A 16,871-nucleotide genomic window follows, 5' to 3' on the forward strand; every position below is an offset into this window, starting at 1 on the left:
TCTTGACTATTTCAGTTTTTGTACAACACAGCCTGTAATTACAGGTGGGGCACTATGAGATTCTTGGAACTTTCCCTTTAAAGCCTGTGCTGCTGGTCACGGCTGTCACAGTGGCTGCTTCTCTGGAGCTGCATTTAACATACTTTCTTCTGAAACTCACTAGTATTCCTGCTGGTCTTGCATTTTCCCTGAGAAATCTTGTTGAATTGGCTCCTGGTGCATTTGGGGAGACAATGCCGCTGCTGGGCTGTCACCCTCAGTTTTGGGGATGCAATCTTGAAATGTGGAATAACCGACAGATATGTCTTCTTCAGAGACCATGGGTGGGTGGTCGCTGGACTCGCTTTCTTTGGAAGCCTCCTGCTTCTTCTTTTCCTTGGCAGCACAGAGCTCCTCTGGAAGTACTGAAAATCCTGCAGGGGAGAAAACGTTCATGAGTCTCACTTATGTTAGGGGTATATTTGGTAAGGACCATTATGTTTCAGATCCTGCTATAAGACCTTTTGTCAGAAAGATGAACAAGATGATGTGCCTGACTTCAGCATGCTCATCACTGAGGAGCCTCAGGAAGGAGTAGTCAGAAAAAAGACGCATAGTGATGGGGCTACAGGTGCCACAGAGAATTGTGGGAAGACTTTCTCAGTGCTGAAGTATCTGAGGGAGCCCTAATGATGGATAGGCAGTCCAGTCAGATTCCAAACGGTAAGAGGAATCCTTACCATCTTGGCTTCAGTACTCTTTTTATATAGACACTCTTATGAGCAATAATGAGTCACTGAGAGATCTAGTGGGGGATGGGGAGGGAAGATATTATGAAAAAGAGAGGAAGAAAGCAAATAAGATGAGGTTGTAAAAAAAAGAGAGAGAGAGAGATCAATTCCTTTCATCAAATGCTACCAAGGTGTAAAGAAACTTGAGCACTTGGGATTTGGCCACAGGGAAACAATTACTGGAGTTTACAAGATGGACCGGACTGGTGCACAGAGGTCTCAGGAGAAGGGGAGACGGGGAAGAAGAGAAGAATCAGGGATTTCCAGCCTCTCTCTTGAAGAAGTTTCCTACAAAATCAACAGCGGAAACAGAGCAGACACAGGGAAGGAGCAACTTAGAGTCAGAAGAGCCGGTCGCTTTGTTTTCCTTTCTAGGACAGAACTCTTAAAAGTGTGTTGCAATGACTTTAGACATGGCTCCAGTTATAAGAGTCAAATGGATACTTTTGGAAGTGAAGGCCTTGACTAGTAGAGAAAGAAAATCAACAGAAAATATGTAATAGCTTTAGCAAACAAGGGAAGGTAGTATATTTTGGCAGGAAGGAATGCGGTGTGTATGTACTCAGACACCTTATCTTGGTAGATCTTCTGGTAGAAACGTATGGAGATGTATCTAGCAAATCTGAAGTAAACTCATCAAGTAAGAAGGAATAAGGGGAAGAGAAATGTTGAGGATTTGAAGGAGAAAATGAAAGTACAAATCACAGAGAAAGGGGGAAAAAAGAGTTGGGAGAGAGTGGAGAAGAAGAGGCAGACTAAAAACACGTGAGAATAAATTCAGTATAAATTAATTCTCATAGCCGACAGGGCCAGTAGCCAAAGGTTCTAGTGCATCTGAAGAATTACTGGTTCAGAAATGAAGAAAGCAGGATGTATAAAATTGTAGTGCTTAGAAACTGCATAGTTACTGGATATGATGTGTTCGTGCAAAACATAAAACTTGGTGGTTAAAGTAGATTTTAGAAATGTCAGAATAAGAAGTATTCCCCAAGGGACTGTGGAAAAAGAAACCTATAGTAGGGAGACAATAAAGAAAGAGGAGAGGGGCCCCCGTGGACCAAGAGAGAACTGAGTGGCATGTAAACAAATACATCGCCACCAAAGCCTGCAGTTTGTTGTCTAAAGAATATGAAGGCAGTGGGTCCAGCTTTTGTATTATCCCTTATCCCCCTAAAACATTACTTGACCTTCACTGTGGTCCAGTGTAATGGTCTGCTCGATTTCCGCATAGCTGCGGCCCATGCGCTCCTGAAGGGGCTCTGTGTTGGTCTCCAGGAGATGTACAATGTCCATCCTGTTGATCTTGGTGAGGCACTCGATGAGGACAGCATCTAAGACATTGGAGAAAAGGCATTCCTTACATCTGGGAGATACTCTTTAGGATTTCTTTCATTCAGTTGCTTTACTGCATTCCTGGTATTCAAATAAGAACGTGGCAGAGCCTAGCTAGGACCTTTGTAAACAGAGGCAAATAGAGATGCACACACACTGTAAACCCGAAGAGCAGAGTCGCCAGATAAGACAACAACACATACCAAACTAAAATCTAGGTAAAAACAAAGACTTTAAGTGTATCTTAAATGCAGTGTGAAATATATTTACATCAAAAGGTATCTATTGATCATCTATGTTTAAGTTTATTCAAGTATCCTTTTGTTTCTATTTACTAAATTTATCACTTCTGCTAACAATGTGGAAAAAAATATACCAATACAAAACCATACAAAAACAAACAAATGAAGAAACAAAAACCCAGTAACGGATATTGAAAGCACTAAACCTTCGCAGCAGCTCTGGTCTATCTCATTTCCTTTTTTTCCCCACACAGGGTCATAATATAATGTATCAGACATCGCATAGATTATACCCCTCCCCCATACACCTAAATTACTAGAGAGGAGTATAAACACTAACTGAAGGCAAACACACTACTCATAAATAGCCGTAATGACACACTGTGCCCACTAACCTATACTTCGAAATCTTTAGGTCTCACCAGACTTTCCATTGGCAGCTGATACAGATACATCCAAATAGTTGACATTGTTCACAAACATATCATGCAAGATTTTTCATGGACCAAGAGAAAACCGATAGCAGTTTGCTCTCCTTCATTGACAGTGGTTCTTAAAATTGATAACTGTTGACAATTTCTCTTGCTGATTTTAAAAGAATGGGATCATTGGGTAACCCACTTGTACCTGAGATCCACCTCTACCATAACGTTCTCCCACCTACCTGTGGCATGCTTCCCGTCCCTCTCCAGCCAATACTTGAGCAGAGCATGGCTCTGATCCTGAAGGGAGTTGGGGTTCTCAACTCGAATTTGGTGAATTTGCTCCTCAGTGAAATCCAGTTCCCTTGCTAGTTCTAGAACAACAACAAAAGCCTATATTACCCACCAAAGAATTCAGGTTTCAGTCTCCATACCTTGTTTCTTGATGTGTAAGCAATATATGGCCTTGTGCTGCTGTGAGCAATTTTAATTAGAAGTGACTCATACACAAATTTGATATACTAACACTAACTAACTAACTCTCACTTCCGCTCACTCTCACTTTCCCTTAAAATTGGACATAAAACTGATGGTGTCATTGTAGAAGTCATAAGGGTAAAGGGATAAAATGTAAATGAAGACCAGACTATCAACACTTGTTTATATTTTTAACCAAGATAATGAAAGCTAAATGACTGTAAAAACAAGAAAAACAGAGCATTTCTGGCTTTTATGAATGTTTAACTCCTACAAATCCTGTTTCTGGAAATGCTTGCAGACACTGGTTGTAGCTAACTCATAGTAATCAAGCGCACTTTTTCTTGATCTGATGTGTACGAAGGAAAGGCCTGAGAAGCATTAAACTTGTGTAGGGTAGAAACCACAAAGTTTCTTCAGTTGGGCCTAGTGATGTCCATATTGAATTCCAGCACTTAGGAGGCAGAGGCAGGTGTGAGTCCGTGGCCAGCCTAGTCTAGATAGTGAGTTCCAGGATGACCAGAGCTTCACAGAGAAACTCTGTCCCAATGTTTCTCCTACAAAAAGTTTCTTTAGTCTATTAACATTCTATATGAATACTTGATTCCTGTACATGCTCTTCTAATGTGTACGTATGCAACTGTGTATAAAAGAAATGACTTCTATTATCTAACTGACATCTTTCAATATTAAAATTATCTTTGATCTTGTAATTTTATTTTAAAGATGTATTTCCTTTTCCTTTTCTTTTGTTCTGTTTGATTATAAAGTTTACATTTTTCACCAACCTTTCTATACCTAACACATCTAGTATGTGTCTGGATGCATACATATTCGAGAAAAATAATGAATTTCTAATATGCCAACTGGAGATATTTTGGTATCATTCTTTCCTCTAAATCCCTCGGTTACACATCTGGTGAGTATTTCAATATTATTCTAAAATTACTAAAGGTTAGAAAATGGCTATTTCTACAGCTTCCAGTCATTTATTTGAAATTAGCAATCACCCTGTAGAATAAATGTTTATTTACTACCAATATTTAAGAAACATGGGATAGCAATAACTTTAAACTGTTTGTCTCAGAGAAGCCTATCCAAGTGACACATAAGGAATCACATCAGAGTTAACATGGTAAGTAGGAAAGGAAGCTAGGCTGCAACGTTGCCTACTATTAAGTCAGGGGCAGATGAGAAATACATTTTAAGTTTATAAATCATGATTTGTAAATAACGGTACTGATTTAGAATTCACCTTTTAATAGCTCACCAAACATACACTCTATGCTTCAACACTCCTACCTCAAAATAAAATAAAATAAAAACATTAATGTAACATCTCACTCATGTATATTTTAAAATTCACCCAGAGCATGTGTTAGTAACTATTTACTATGAAAGATGCCTGACATCAAACATCAAAAAGAAGCAGCTCAGGTGAAATCTTGAGTGTCATGAAAATTTCCAGGCATGGTAGCTTCCATCTGTATCTTGCTCCCTGTCCTGGAGCAAGAAGATTACTGTGAGTTTAGCAATGCTTAAGTGACATAAAAAGTTCTACGTTGGCCTGGGATATAGAGTGAGAACCTGTCTCAGGAAAACAAAAACAAAATGTAAAAGTTGAATCTGAGAATGTTTGAAGCCTGGCCATCTTCCCCAAACTTAGCTAACTGTATAAAAGGGGATGGGTATATAAAAGTTTTCAAATCTCAACTTCTGAACTCCAGACTGTTGAGAACCATCTGCTCAGGCAGTGCTATTAGCTGCTGCAGTCAGATGTTTCTTTGAACTATTCTGTAGAGTTTTCAAGAAAAACAAGGGAGAGAAAAACAGATCTTTTAACTGGTTGTTTCTGTAGAAAAAGTGGGTCACACCAATTACCTGTCCAGCTGAAGCCAAGGTGATCAGCAATGTAAGCCAGCCTTTCTTCCATCCGCTCCTGTTCATTTTGGGGATCTATAGGTCAAAAACAGAATGGCCAAAGAGTGTCTGGGACAGGAGGGGAACCAGAGGACTGATATCCAAGAAAGGAAATCACTTGATCAAATATCTAATAGTCGCACAAATTAGCTATCATGGCTTAGGTTATATGAAGTGGTGTGTTTCCTGATTTCTGAGATAAAATGGGGAATGAATCCCATGTGGTGATTTGTGGAAACCATCTGCTTCCATATCCCTTTAATGAAGACTTGTAACTGAACAGAATGACTAGTTATCTTAGGACTTTCCTTTTATGACTTTTAAGGAGGAGGAAGAAGAGGAGAAGGAGGAGAAGGAGGAGGAGGAGGAGGAGGAGGAGGAGGAGGAGGAGGAGGAGGACGAGGAGGACGAGGAGAAGAAGAAGAAGAAGAAGAAGAAGAAGAAGAAGAAGAAGAAGAAGAAGAAGAAGAAGAAGAAGAAGAAGAAGAAGAAGAAGAAGAAGAAGAAGAAGAAGAAGAAGAAGAAACAGAAGAATCAGAAGAAGAATCAGAAGAAGAATCAGAAGAGGAAAACTATCCACTAAAACACACTCACTTCAATCATGAAACACCAGAGAAACCACAGATGGGATACTGAAGTGGATTAAGTGGTTGGGCTGTTGTTCTAATGCCTGTGGGGTGTCAGTTACCACCAAGTCCTATCTGAAAGAAAGCACTAAGAATTATCTTATGCCTGGACTTAATCTGAGGTCAAGAACAACAATGTCCTATTGACCTTTGAAAGAAGGCAGCATAAAGGCATACGGGCTCTGTAGTTCGTGCTGGTGGGACATTTGTTTCCGAGGCAAAGGTTCTGGCTGCCTGTTCCTAAGCAAAGTCATGTAGTGCACACTCTCACAAACTAAAATTCACCCAGTTCACTTTTAACTGCTGTGGGCTTCTGGGCAGCACTGGGGAGGTCTGTCACTCACACAGGGATAAGTCTTCATTTGGAGATCATGGAAGCCTGCAGGTTACCTCTCAAAGCCACCCATGGTTTCCTTTTTTATTTTCTTACTATAATCCCAAGAGCCTTCATTCCCTCATATCGTGCAGTTTGAGATTTTGTTGTCTGCTGAATCTCGTCTGAGCATGTTCACTGTTTATTTTTACTTCAGGTTTGTTGGGCTAATTTGGTTATCAGGGGTGTCTGAAAGCCGGCCTCTCCGAATTGAAAAACAGACCCACGATAATTAGAATGACGGGATGTGAGAAATCGTTTTGAGTAAAGGGCTTCCTAATCATGACAAAGTTAGACATACCGATTAAAGTACACAAAAAAGATTAGAAGTTAGAGCCAGGTGGCCTTGTGCAGTGAAACCCATATGCTCATGTGTAAAAGCAAATGTATTAATTTGAGGCTAGGTCTGGAACATCAGAACAACAAAACTCAAAGCTTTTGTGGCTTTACATGCAGCAGCTAAGGAAAAGCGAGATCCCCCCGTTGCTTGGTTATGTTTCTGGTTTGGATAAGCATTCTCATTACTCAATCTTGAGATTGTTTCATAGACGAGAATATACAGAAAAAGCACAAAACACAAAGGGCTTACACAAACACATTAACCACTACAGAAAGCTTAAAGAAAATGAGACATAAATCACAAAATAAAACAAACGTTACCAAAAAAAAAAAAAAAATCTCTATCAAATTTATGACATGCGTAGCACAGGGGTTCCCAGTGGCTGGCAAATACCTTCAGCTCGGTCATGGCCATTTTCATCAGGGATGCGTTCAATCATAGTCTCAATGGACTCATCCCAAATGGGCCTTGTGTCAAAGATGTCCTCAGGAGCTGAATGCTCAGTGTCAACAGGTGGTAGATTCTCAATGACTGATACTTCCAGGGCACTGCTACTTTCGTCGTCTGAAGGTGGCTCCTGCTCCCTTTCTGACTGTGTGAGCCTGTCCACTAATTTGGAAGCCTCATCACTAATCTCCTCAAAGAATTCTATGGAGTTTCGGTAAAGGTCAAAGAAGTGCTCCCTACTCTCTCTTGTGGGGCTCGTGCCTGTCCTGCCAGAGGAGGAGGACGTGCTTCGGCTCTTCACCGGCAGTCGGGATGCAAAGAGCTTTGGTTTTGTGACCCCTTCTTCTGACTCTGACTCAAACCCCTCAGCCCTCTCCCTGCTCTCTGTTTCTGTCTCAATGTAACTTCTGGCTTTCACTGGGCATTTGGTCTTAGCATCCAAGGAACTAGCATCTGATTCTGACTTGCTTCTACCCTCTGGTGCTCTGCTTAGCGTGTCTTGTCCCTGGGGGACCCCCGTCTTCTGGAGAGATGTGTCTGGACGAGAAGGTGGCCACTCAGTTCTTTGGGTGGATGCTTTAATGGGGATTTTGGACTTTGGTTTTGCTCCATCCTCCTTACTTTCCTCATCCAGACCGGATGGGAAATCATCAGAAAATGCACTCTCATCCTCTGCAGATGGAGGGTCTGGGACCAAAGTGGGGAAAGTCCTGATAGGACTTTGGGGTTTGCTTTCAGCAGAAGGCACGTTTTCCATGGGTGCAGTAGGGATCTCGATCACAGACTTCTGTTCCTCTGGAGAAGAATCTGGGGACTCACCCTCCCGTTCTGAATAAACAGACCTAGTGTTGGTGGAAAAGTCCAGCTGACCAACATGTTCGGGGAAGGTAGGGCCGGGTGTTTGCTTCACAGTGCTCAGGGAATCACTCCGCTGCATGGTGGGGGGCTCCTCAACCACTGTGGACACAGCCTCTTTGGTGGGTGTTTCTGTGGAAGCGGAAATGATCACTTTGGAGTCAAGGTGAGCATCTGAGGCAGGGAAATCCTCTATTTCTTCACTTACATCATCAGGAACTAATTCCCCTTCATCATCCATTGCTTCTTTGGATTCTGAAGGTTCCAATGACTCGCTAGTAGTCTCCATCTGCAGAGGCTCAGCCCCAGTAGCCCCTTCCTGGATGTCTTCAGAGATAGTCTCTTCATGGGATTCCTGGCCGATTTGGAAAAAGTGCAAACTTTCATCTGTATAGGACCTTTTGGTCATATCAATGGCACCACTTCGGGTCATCTCGAACAATTTTCCTTCCTGAAAGAGGAATGGATTTTGTTCACTTGTTGGGGTCCCCTCTTCAGTTGGGGTTCTAGCAGGAGTAGTATCAGGAGTGGTGCCCTGTGACTGTCTGTCTACCATCAAACCAAATATCTTCTGCTCTTCCTCCTTCACTCGAGCTTCAAAGGCTGCATCATCTTCACGCATCTCGCTCCAGGAGTCAGCATCCACATCCGTTTTTGTGATGATGACTTTGCTTACTTGTTCACCAGTGACTGCTGGTGCATTTGGGGTAGTGGGGGCTACAGACAAGGGAGGCTCGTCAGACTCCATTGCCCACAAAGCACTGTTTTGCTCAGATTCTGTTTCTAGATCATGGCTCTCACAACTAGGTTCTTCACCTGAAAGAGTTCTATGCGAGGAGTTTGTCACTACAACATCCTCAGGAGAGGATCTGATGATCACAGAATACACTTCAGGTGAATTAACAATTGTGGTATGACAGGTATCTGTTTGTATTTTGCTGGGCTCACCAGAGAAAAATGATGAGGAAGGAACATTTTCATAAGGGCTGGTGATTTGAGGATGAGAATTTTCATCAATCTCAGCTAAATCAGACACTGGAACGTCCATGGCAAACCTCTCTGTTTGAGTTATAGTACATGACTCTTGATTGGGACAGTCCTCTGACATACTCTCCAAAGCCTGGTCAGTTATTGTGACCTCTACTTTTACAGGAGAAGATGGGGAGAGTATTTTTTTAGCTGATTCATTTTCTTCAGGTTCAGTATAATGAGATGAAGAAAAGGAAGAGCTCTCACTGGGAAGACCTGATTGTGTAAATTCTACTCTGGAAGGATCAAACTCTCTTTCTTCTCGGTCACTATCAAGAGTATCCTGGAGAGCTAGTGAGTCTTTATCAATGGCCAGGGGTTTATCAACATCATTACATTCTGAACTCTGAATTCCTAAGGAGACAGGAGTAGCTGAGTTGCTAGGACTCACAGCCTCACAACCATGGCCATCGCAAGTTTCTGGCTGAGTTGTCTCTCTATTCAGGTCATCATAAGGCCCATCAACACCAGCAGCAGAATGAGTATGACGGTCTTTAGCTAAAGGTGATTTGCAAACTTTATCTTCTTCTGGGTTGACTGGTTCTTCTTGAATCTCCTCATTCATCTTGAAAGTGTATTGCTTGGGAACTATGGGCCGGAACTGTGCTTCTTCGGGGCTGGAATTGGAGTCTATGCTGGATGGAAGGGGAGATGGGGGTTGCACCCGAATAACTGGCTCTGTCAGAAGACCTGACTCAGCACCTTTATTCAGCTGTGTCAGCTCAGGGTCGCTCTCCGAGGAGGAAGAAGCTTTTCTGGTCTCTGCAGTCACCAAGACAGGGACCTCACTCTCACCCTCTGTGCTCCCCATCTGCTTTGGTTCATCCACTTCTGCTGAACAGTCAGCATCGGGGTCTGAGGCCGAGGAGGATTCATCTTGCCTGGGTTCTTTTTTGTAGTCCCTCTTTTGCTTGGCTTCTTGCTCGAGTTCATCAAATGTTTTAATTTTCGTTACCATTTTGAACATTTCCTCTTCTGGTGTGAACCTCTTTTTCTCCCCGTTTTCAGAGTCATCCTCCTCTGCACATTCGTGGATCACAGCTGGTTTGGGGGTACTTGAATCTGAAGGCTTGGGTGTGACCTCATAGCTAACTTCTTCAGAGCTGGGGGTGTCAGGGGAGAGGGGACTTTTCCCTGAGCTCTCCATTAGTGATGTCTGCTCTAGACTGTCATCCTCAGCACTGCCATCTGGGTCTCGAAGTAGCCGAGAACGCATGGAGGCCACTTCAGCAACCAGATCTGTTTTGGCAATAGCTGCAGGGAGAGGAAAGTGACTTGGGAGAATCCCTGACTTCATTTTAGGCTCAACTGGGCTGCTTTCAAGGGAGTCCCTGCAAGGGGACTCTTTCAGAGGACTTGGTTCCAGAGAATCAGGAGTTTTGTGTGAGGAGTTATCTTCTAGCACGGGGCTGGCTTCCAGAGAATCTTTGTGGCTGACTGCTAGTGATTCATCAGCCACGGGGCTGAGGACCTCACTATCCCGGCTAGGGATAGGAAGTTCTAGCCCTTGGGGACTTCTAATGCCTCCCTGGGGCTTTGGTTCTGTCCCCTCAACTGTCTTGGTGAAAGCATTAGATGGTGAGAAGGCCTTTGTCACCTCTGAGGAAGTTAAGCATTCCTGAGTTTCGCTTACTGGTTGTGTCTTAGGAGGTGAACTGACAAGTGGGAGCTGTCTTTCACCCCAGGACCCTTTCTCAGTAAATGCCAGGCGTGTCTCATTTGCTAATGATATACTGTGGCTGCCAGGGCAGCCATCTTGTTTGGCACACACATCTGTGGGAGGGTCTTGGGTAACCTCCTTCTGCACATGCTCTGTAGAGGGCTCTGAACCCCCAGTTACCCCAGCACCTTGTTTTGCAGAACTATCCGTAACGTCATTAGTTACAGGAAGCTCTTTTTCTGAATGAATGTCTGTGGGCGTTTCTACCTTGATTGTTTCCTTGGCCGCTCCAATCTGTTCCTCGCTTTTCTTTGGTGAGAAACAAAGACTCTCGGGACTTGTCTCAGGAGTTTCCGCTAGGCCCTCATGTTTGTAGCTCTCTTCTGAACTGATCTGAGGTGTGCCCTCCATCAGGCTGCCACAGGGTGAGCCTGCTATCACTTCCTGTCTCAGGCTTTCAGAACTGCCACCCAAAGCACCACTCTGTAAAGACAGAGCTGGAAGGAACTCATCTTTCATGTAATCTAGTGGAAATGTTGTGTTGTAGGGACTCGTGATTACTTGGTCTAAATGAATCTGAGCCTTTTCCGTGTCCTCAGTGAGGCGGAATTGTTGGTATTTGTCATTGTCTTCTAACTCTTGCTTGATAACCTCAGAAAAGTCCGTGGAGGTTTTCCTGTCTGGGCTTATCTGGAGATCCATGTCTCCCTGCTCATCCACCGTCTTCTCTTGAAAGATCTCACTCCCACGACGGCTTTCTTCTGCCGCTGCTGGTGGAACCGCCTCCGGTGTTTTAATAACGGGAGTTCTCTCAAACCTTTCTCTAACTGGTTCTTCTGTCCTGAGCCCAACGGTGATGGTGGTAGAACGGAAGCGTCTGGATTCCGTAGCTGCTGTCACCTGGAATCTCTGGCCACGCTTGGCTGTCTGATTTTCTATCCTCTGGGTTTCTCTCTGGGTTACAGTGTGCCCTTTTTCTACCCGGCTCTTACTTTTGTCTTGTGACTGTTTTTGTTTTCCCGATTTGTGCTCAAAGAGCCCTGTTTTGTGTTTGGAGGGGTCTTGACCTGACTGGAAAGCTTTCATGAGCTCTCGGACAGACATTGTCTCCTCAATTCGTTCAGTTTTGGAGGTTGGAGATACGGGCGGCTGCTTTTCTGTCTTCCCTGGAGACACAGGTAGGTGCTTTTCATGTTTGCCAGTGGCAGACCCAGGTGCCTGCTTCTCTGGGGTTCGAGTAGAAGGTGTGCCAGGCAAACGTTTCTCTGTTCTGCCAGGTGACACTGGAGGGTGTTTCTCTGTTCTTCCAGACGATGACACAGGTGGACGTTTGTCTGCTTTGCCTGAAGGTGACACAGGCGTGTGTCGTTCTGTTTTTATAGATGACACGGGGGAATGTTTTTCATTTTTGGTTGAGGGGGAACCAGGTGAATGTTTCTCGGGTTTACCTGAAAATACTGGTGAGTGTCGTTCGGTTTTTGCCGAGGGCGACACAGGTGAGTGCTTCTCGTTTTTGCTTGACGGTGACACAGGTGTGTGCCTTTCGGCTTTGGCAGAGGAAGTTAAGGAAGAGTGCCGTTCTGTTTTAGAGGCAGGTGATGACTTTGAAGATGGTGACACAGCCGGGTGTGTCCTGGGAGTGGTCTTTTTGGGCACATCCTCTTTGCCTTTGACTCTGACTGGCAGCTTGCTTCGAGCTTTCTGCTCATCTTCCACTCGCTTCTGAAGAGCCTTTACTTTGTCCTTTATGGAACCAATAGGGGTTTCTTCTATCAGAGGAGAGGTGGCCTTGGCAGTGGGGAGGGGTTCAGGGGCCAGGCCCCGGTCTTCATCTACCGACTCCTCTGAACTACCTTTCTTAAGTTCGGTCTTTTCTTCGCTGCCTTGCGAGCTTTCGTCTTTCTGCTTTTGCTTCTCTTTTAGTTTCCTCCGCACTGGCTTCTTTATCGCCAGGCCTGGTTTAAGCTGCTTCTGAGCACTCTGTCTCTCCTCTGCTGGGCTAGCCTTCCCTTTAGTACTCTCAGAGCTCTTGCCCACGGCTGAAGCCTGACTTGTGTCCCCTGACTTATCTGGAGCTGTTTGTGGCTTCTTTTCATGAGGACCAGTGTATGAATTTAGGTCATCTGTGAGGTAGTTCACTAAACCAGTAGAGTCTTTCTCTACTTTGGCCTTGGCCTCTCTGTCTACCCTGACCTCTATACATGGCTGTTCAATGACTTCTACTGGGGCGTGTTGCTTGGCCTCTTCGATTTCCTCATCGCTGACAATAACCCATTCCTCCTCGAGCTCCCGCTCAGACTGAGAACTCCGCACTCTGCCTTCATCTCTCACGCACGTTCCACTCCTCAGAATCGCATTCACCTTCTCTAAGTCCTCTTTCACTCTCTCTACAATTTCAAAGGGCTCGCCTGGCTCTTCTTCACCAGCCTTTGCCAGCTCTTTCACTTTGATGGAACCTGCCTTATCAGACACATCTGTGGTCAAGATGGCCGTCATTTTGATCAAATCTTGTTTCATCTCAGAAACTTCAGAGAGCAAGTCCGGACTTGCTAAGACAGGAACTTCATTAACCAGGTGGCTTTTCAGGACAGATGTTTCTGTCGACTCTGTCTCATCATCTTTGATGTGAATGAGAAAACATTGAAAGTAAAATGGAAATCAAAAAAGATATTGGCAAATGTAATCAGGACCAAAACAACACAGCGTCTTTTCCTGGTCGTGAGAAGGGCAACAGAATGGGCGGGAAATGGTGGATCCACAAGGTCTCAAGGAACGAGAGCAAAGCAAGGATAACGGAAAAAAAATAACTGAAAAGGAAAATGAGCAGGAAATAACTTGCTTAATTTTCTCACTGTAGCACATTCATACGTACAACAAAGCTATCACGAATACTCAAGACAAACATAAAAAAAAATCACAAATCAAAAAGAAGAGAGCAGTGAAATTACATAGAGGTATCTCAAGATTGTCCAGATATTACAGATCGATGTCAGAAAACAAAACAAAACAAAATCCATGGGGAAAAAATAAGGAAAAACTAGCATTAGAAATAGCAGAATCTTGATTTCCTCTCTGAGAAAGCCAGTAGGAGCAAATTCAGAATTGCACCAAATGATGTTCCTACATTTTTGATCCTACAGGTCTGGAATTCAGTCAGCACACTTCTGCCACTGTACAGCAATGGTGGAAAACACCTCTGAATTGGCTGCGAACTGGCGTTTCATCTAAGGGAAATCCACACCTGACAATGACACACATCTCGTGCTGGGAGGCATGGCCCTTTCCTTGGAGGAACCTCCTTGTTTAGAGGTGTACTTGACATACCAAGGAGGAGGATAAAGGAAAGGAGAGACAAACAATGGAGACACCGGCTGTGATTGAACGTGGATGTGAACCCAGAGTTCAAATGTGATGCATGGCAACCCAAATTAGAGACAGTCACACAGGACACACGCACAGTTGATGTAAGCCAAGTTATTTCCATGCAAAGCAAAGGTGGGATAAAACTTCTGGGCAGGGGCAGCCTTGCAGCGTGGGCAGGAGGATGGCGAGAAATTAGAACAAAAGTGTAAAATGTTACTGTGGTGAAGCATTTACCTCCCTATGCCTGAGTTGGTCTGAAAAGGACACTGAAGTCACGGGTCAGGGGGTCTTTTAACTACCAACAGAGAGGAAGAAACACTTATGGTTGGCTTATACAAAGACTTATGTTAGAACTACATGGAAATTATATAAGGAGTGCCTTTACACTAAAAACACAGACATAAGAATCTCCATTTGAAATCTGGAATCCAGGTGAGATTCAAGAGAATCCATCACATTATAGTAATATGGTTAATATTACTACTTTTTATTACTGCCCCAGACCAGTAATTTCTAATTCCTAGCAGCTGGTACATAGGAATAAAAGAAGGGACCATTTAATCCAACACAATAGCCCTAAAGAAGAAAGAGGGAGAGAAAAGAAAATCACTTTAAAAAAAAATCAATGAAAACCACTAATATGTGTCATAAATAACAGTGCCTCTTCTAGACAGAATTTGTATTTGTTCAGAGGATAACATATGTGTGTGTGTGTAGTTTGTATATAAAGTATATCTAATAAATTTATGTTGATGCTGATTTGTTTAGTCATATAAATTATTGAAGACATCAGCATATCAAATAGTTTCATTTGAATGAGAATTGAACACGGGTAAGCCCCAGTTAAAGTCATCCCAATAGGACAGCAGTAAGCTACAATGTGCTAAGATTTCAAAGGAACAGGTCATCTGCATTGTGTTTAAATGAGATCTACTTCCAACAAACCTTGGGTATTTTAATACTTGGTCCCTAGTTGGTGGCTGTTTGGTGAGGCTTAGGTGTGGCCTTGCTGGATGAGGGTCACTGGGGGCAGGCCAGCTTTAAAGTTTCCAGTTTCTAACAGTCTGCCACCTTACTACCTCTGCTCTGCCACTATAGACTCTAGCCCTGAGCCCCAAATAAATTCTTCCTTCTGTAAGTTGATTTGGTCATGGTGTTTTATTACAGCTATGTAACAGTAACTAATACAAATGGGGCAGAATGATGGTGGCAAATAGCTCTGTGTCCTTTCCACTCAGGATGTCACCTTAAGATATGATGAATCAACATAAGTCTTAATAATTAATCAAAGTACAGGGTAGAATGATTTTCTCAAGGGTTGAAGACATAACACAAAGGAAAACCTATAAAATTCAACTTGGGTTTCTACACAAGAAGCCAGAGAGTCACAGGGAATAGGCCAACAAGATAAAATTTTAGAATTATTTCAGACCTTGGGTAAATTTGGGTCTGGTTACTGCACTATATTTTGTTAAGAATTTTGAATTATTATTTAAATGTAGCCACACAAGGACACTCAGTGGTCAATAGCTTTGTGTGGGATACCTTAATTTTTGCATTCTTTTTTTATGTTTTCTTTCCTTTGAAAATTTCCCAAAATTCTGTTAGGTCCCCCCTAAAGGGTTCAGGTACACTTCACCACAGTAAGAGTGGAAGGGGTGGTAGGGTGTGTCAAGGGGTGAGCTTCAGATAAGAACTATTAGACAGTATTGCTTTTGATGGGCACGGCCTTCCAAAGGAAAGGCTCTCTACATCGGTCACTGTAGACTGATGTAAAAAGCAATACTGTCGTGTCAGTGCTTAAAAAATAATGGGGTGACAGCGTTATGCTAACAGAAGGACAAAACGGTAGGGTAGCTTTCTAAACAGGCTTGACAGCAGTGCCAGGAGTTACAGGGATGTCAAAAGAAAGTGAATGCTTAGATGAATAATCACTGCATTGCTCATTAGCTCACAAGTTAGGTAGATTGTGATTTAACTGGCCAAGCTGCTTTTACAAATTTACATTAATGATCAATAAGGATTATACACAAATATAATTATTAGAGGTTAGTAATGGCAACTAGCTTGCAACTTAATTCATGCTTCTCTTCAATATAGCCAGCTTTCAAACAAACTCAATTTTTATTTAAAATCTTACTTTTTTCTGATGTCATACCGATCTGAAAGAAAACAGAAATTCAGTGATTACAAAACATCTCTTGGCTCAGAGTCCCTTACGTGCATAGCATGAACGTATTTGTAATTATATACCTGAGAGTGACATCAGCTAAGGCTCATATATATAAATAAACACATCCATACATCGCTTCTAGTTACTACAGGAAGCATATATTATTCCTAACAAGATATGACCCCAGTGGTGTGTGATGTGAGAAAGGCACAGTAGGGAAAAGGTCATGAAGGTGAAGTCAATTTTAAGCTCTAAGTGCCAACTTAATGGAGAAAAAAAAAAAACAAGATGGCAAAGCATGCTGGGTAGTACACTCTACAGTCTTGTAGCAATAGTGAGCATTGCTCTAGAGCTCTTACATATGTCCTTTAGGAAGACTAGAAACTTCCTGGAAGTATTTCACAGGAGAAACAAAATGTATCTGATAGAATTGGTTCATCTGTGAACACAGCAAAGTTGGTTTTGTAGTTTAAGGGATAGGGTGACAGAATCACTGAGCTCAGGAAGGAAACTGAGTGTATCACAGTGAGTCACATAGGGGAATGAGTGACCAGTCAAGCATCCTAGATGCTGTGTGTGCGAGATGGCTATCTCACATCTGTTTTGTAGCCTCCTATGACAGAAAGGGGGATATGGGACAGTCCTCTGAACTAAGGCCATGCATTTGAGGTGGTATGATTATTACATTTTTCTTTGCATTTTTATATTTCAGATGTGTCAGCATAACATTTAAAAATGATAGTGTATTAAAAACATATGCACTAATGATAATTAGTTTTGAAAACTAAAGTGCCTATAATAATGGATAAATATAAAAAGGTTTTCAATAAGTTCTTTCATTT

The 16,871-nt window shown here is 42.8% G+C and overlaps 1 protein-coding gene across 9 annotated transcripts in view; it reads right to left on the minus strand.

Annotated features, from left to right (window-relative positions):
- The window catches only part of ANK2 (ankyrin 2), a 539,079-nt gene that overhangs the window by 12,641 nt on the left and 509,567 nt on the right, over positions 1-16,871 (minus strand). For 7 of the 9 annotated variants that reach the window (XM_080915859.1, XM_080915857.1, XM_080915858.1 and 4 more), the window contains 5 exons: positions 15,997-16,018; positions 5,125-5,199; positions 3,009-3,140; positions 1,958-2,101; positions 161-413 (listed from right to left, as the gene is read on the minus strand). In XM_080915859.1, coding sequence (XP_080771985.1) covers positions 161-413; positions 1,958-2,101; positions 3,009-3,140; positions 5,125-5,199; positions 15,997-16,018 — 626 coding nt within the window. Of the gene's footprint in view, positions 1-160; positions 414-1,957; positions 2,102-3,008; positions 3,141-5,124; positions 5,200-6,895; positions 13,112-15,996; positions 16,019-16,871 lie in introns of all 9 variants that reach the window. The other 2 variants (XM_080915853.1, XM_080915852.1) reach the window with 1 other exon arrangement.

Source organism: Micromys minutus (genome assembly GCF_963924665.1).
Source record: "Micromys minutus genome assembly, chromosome: 4".
In the NCBI taxonomy this organism is placed as follows: Eukaryota; Metazoa; Chordata; class Mammalia; order Rodentia; family Muridae; genus Micromys; species Micromys minutus.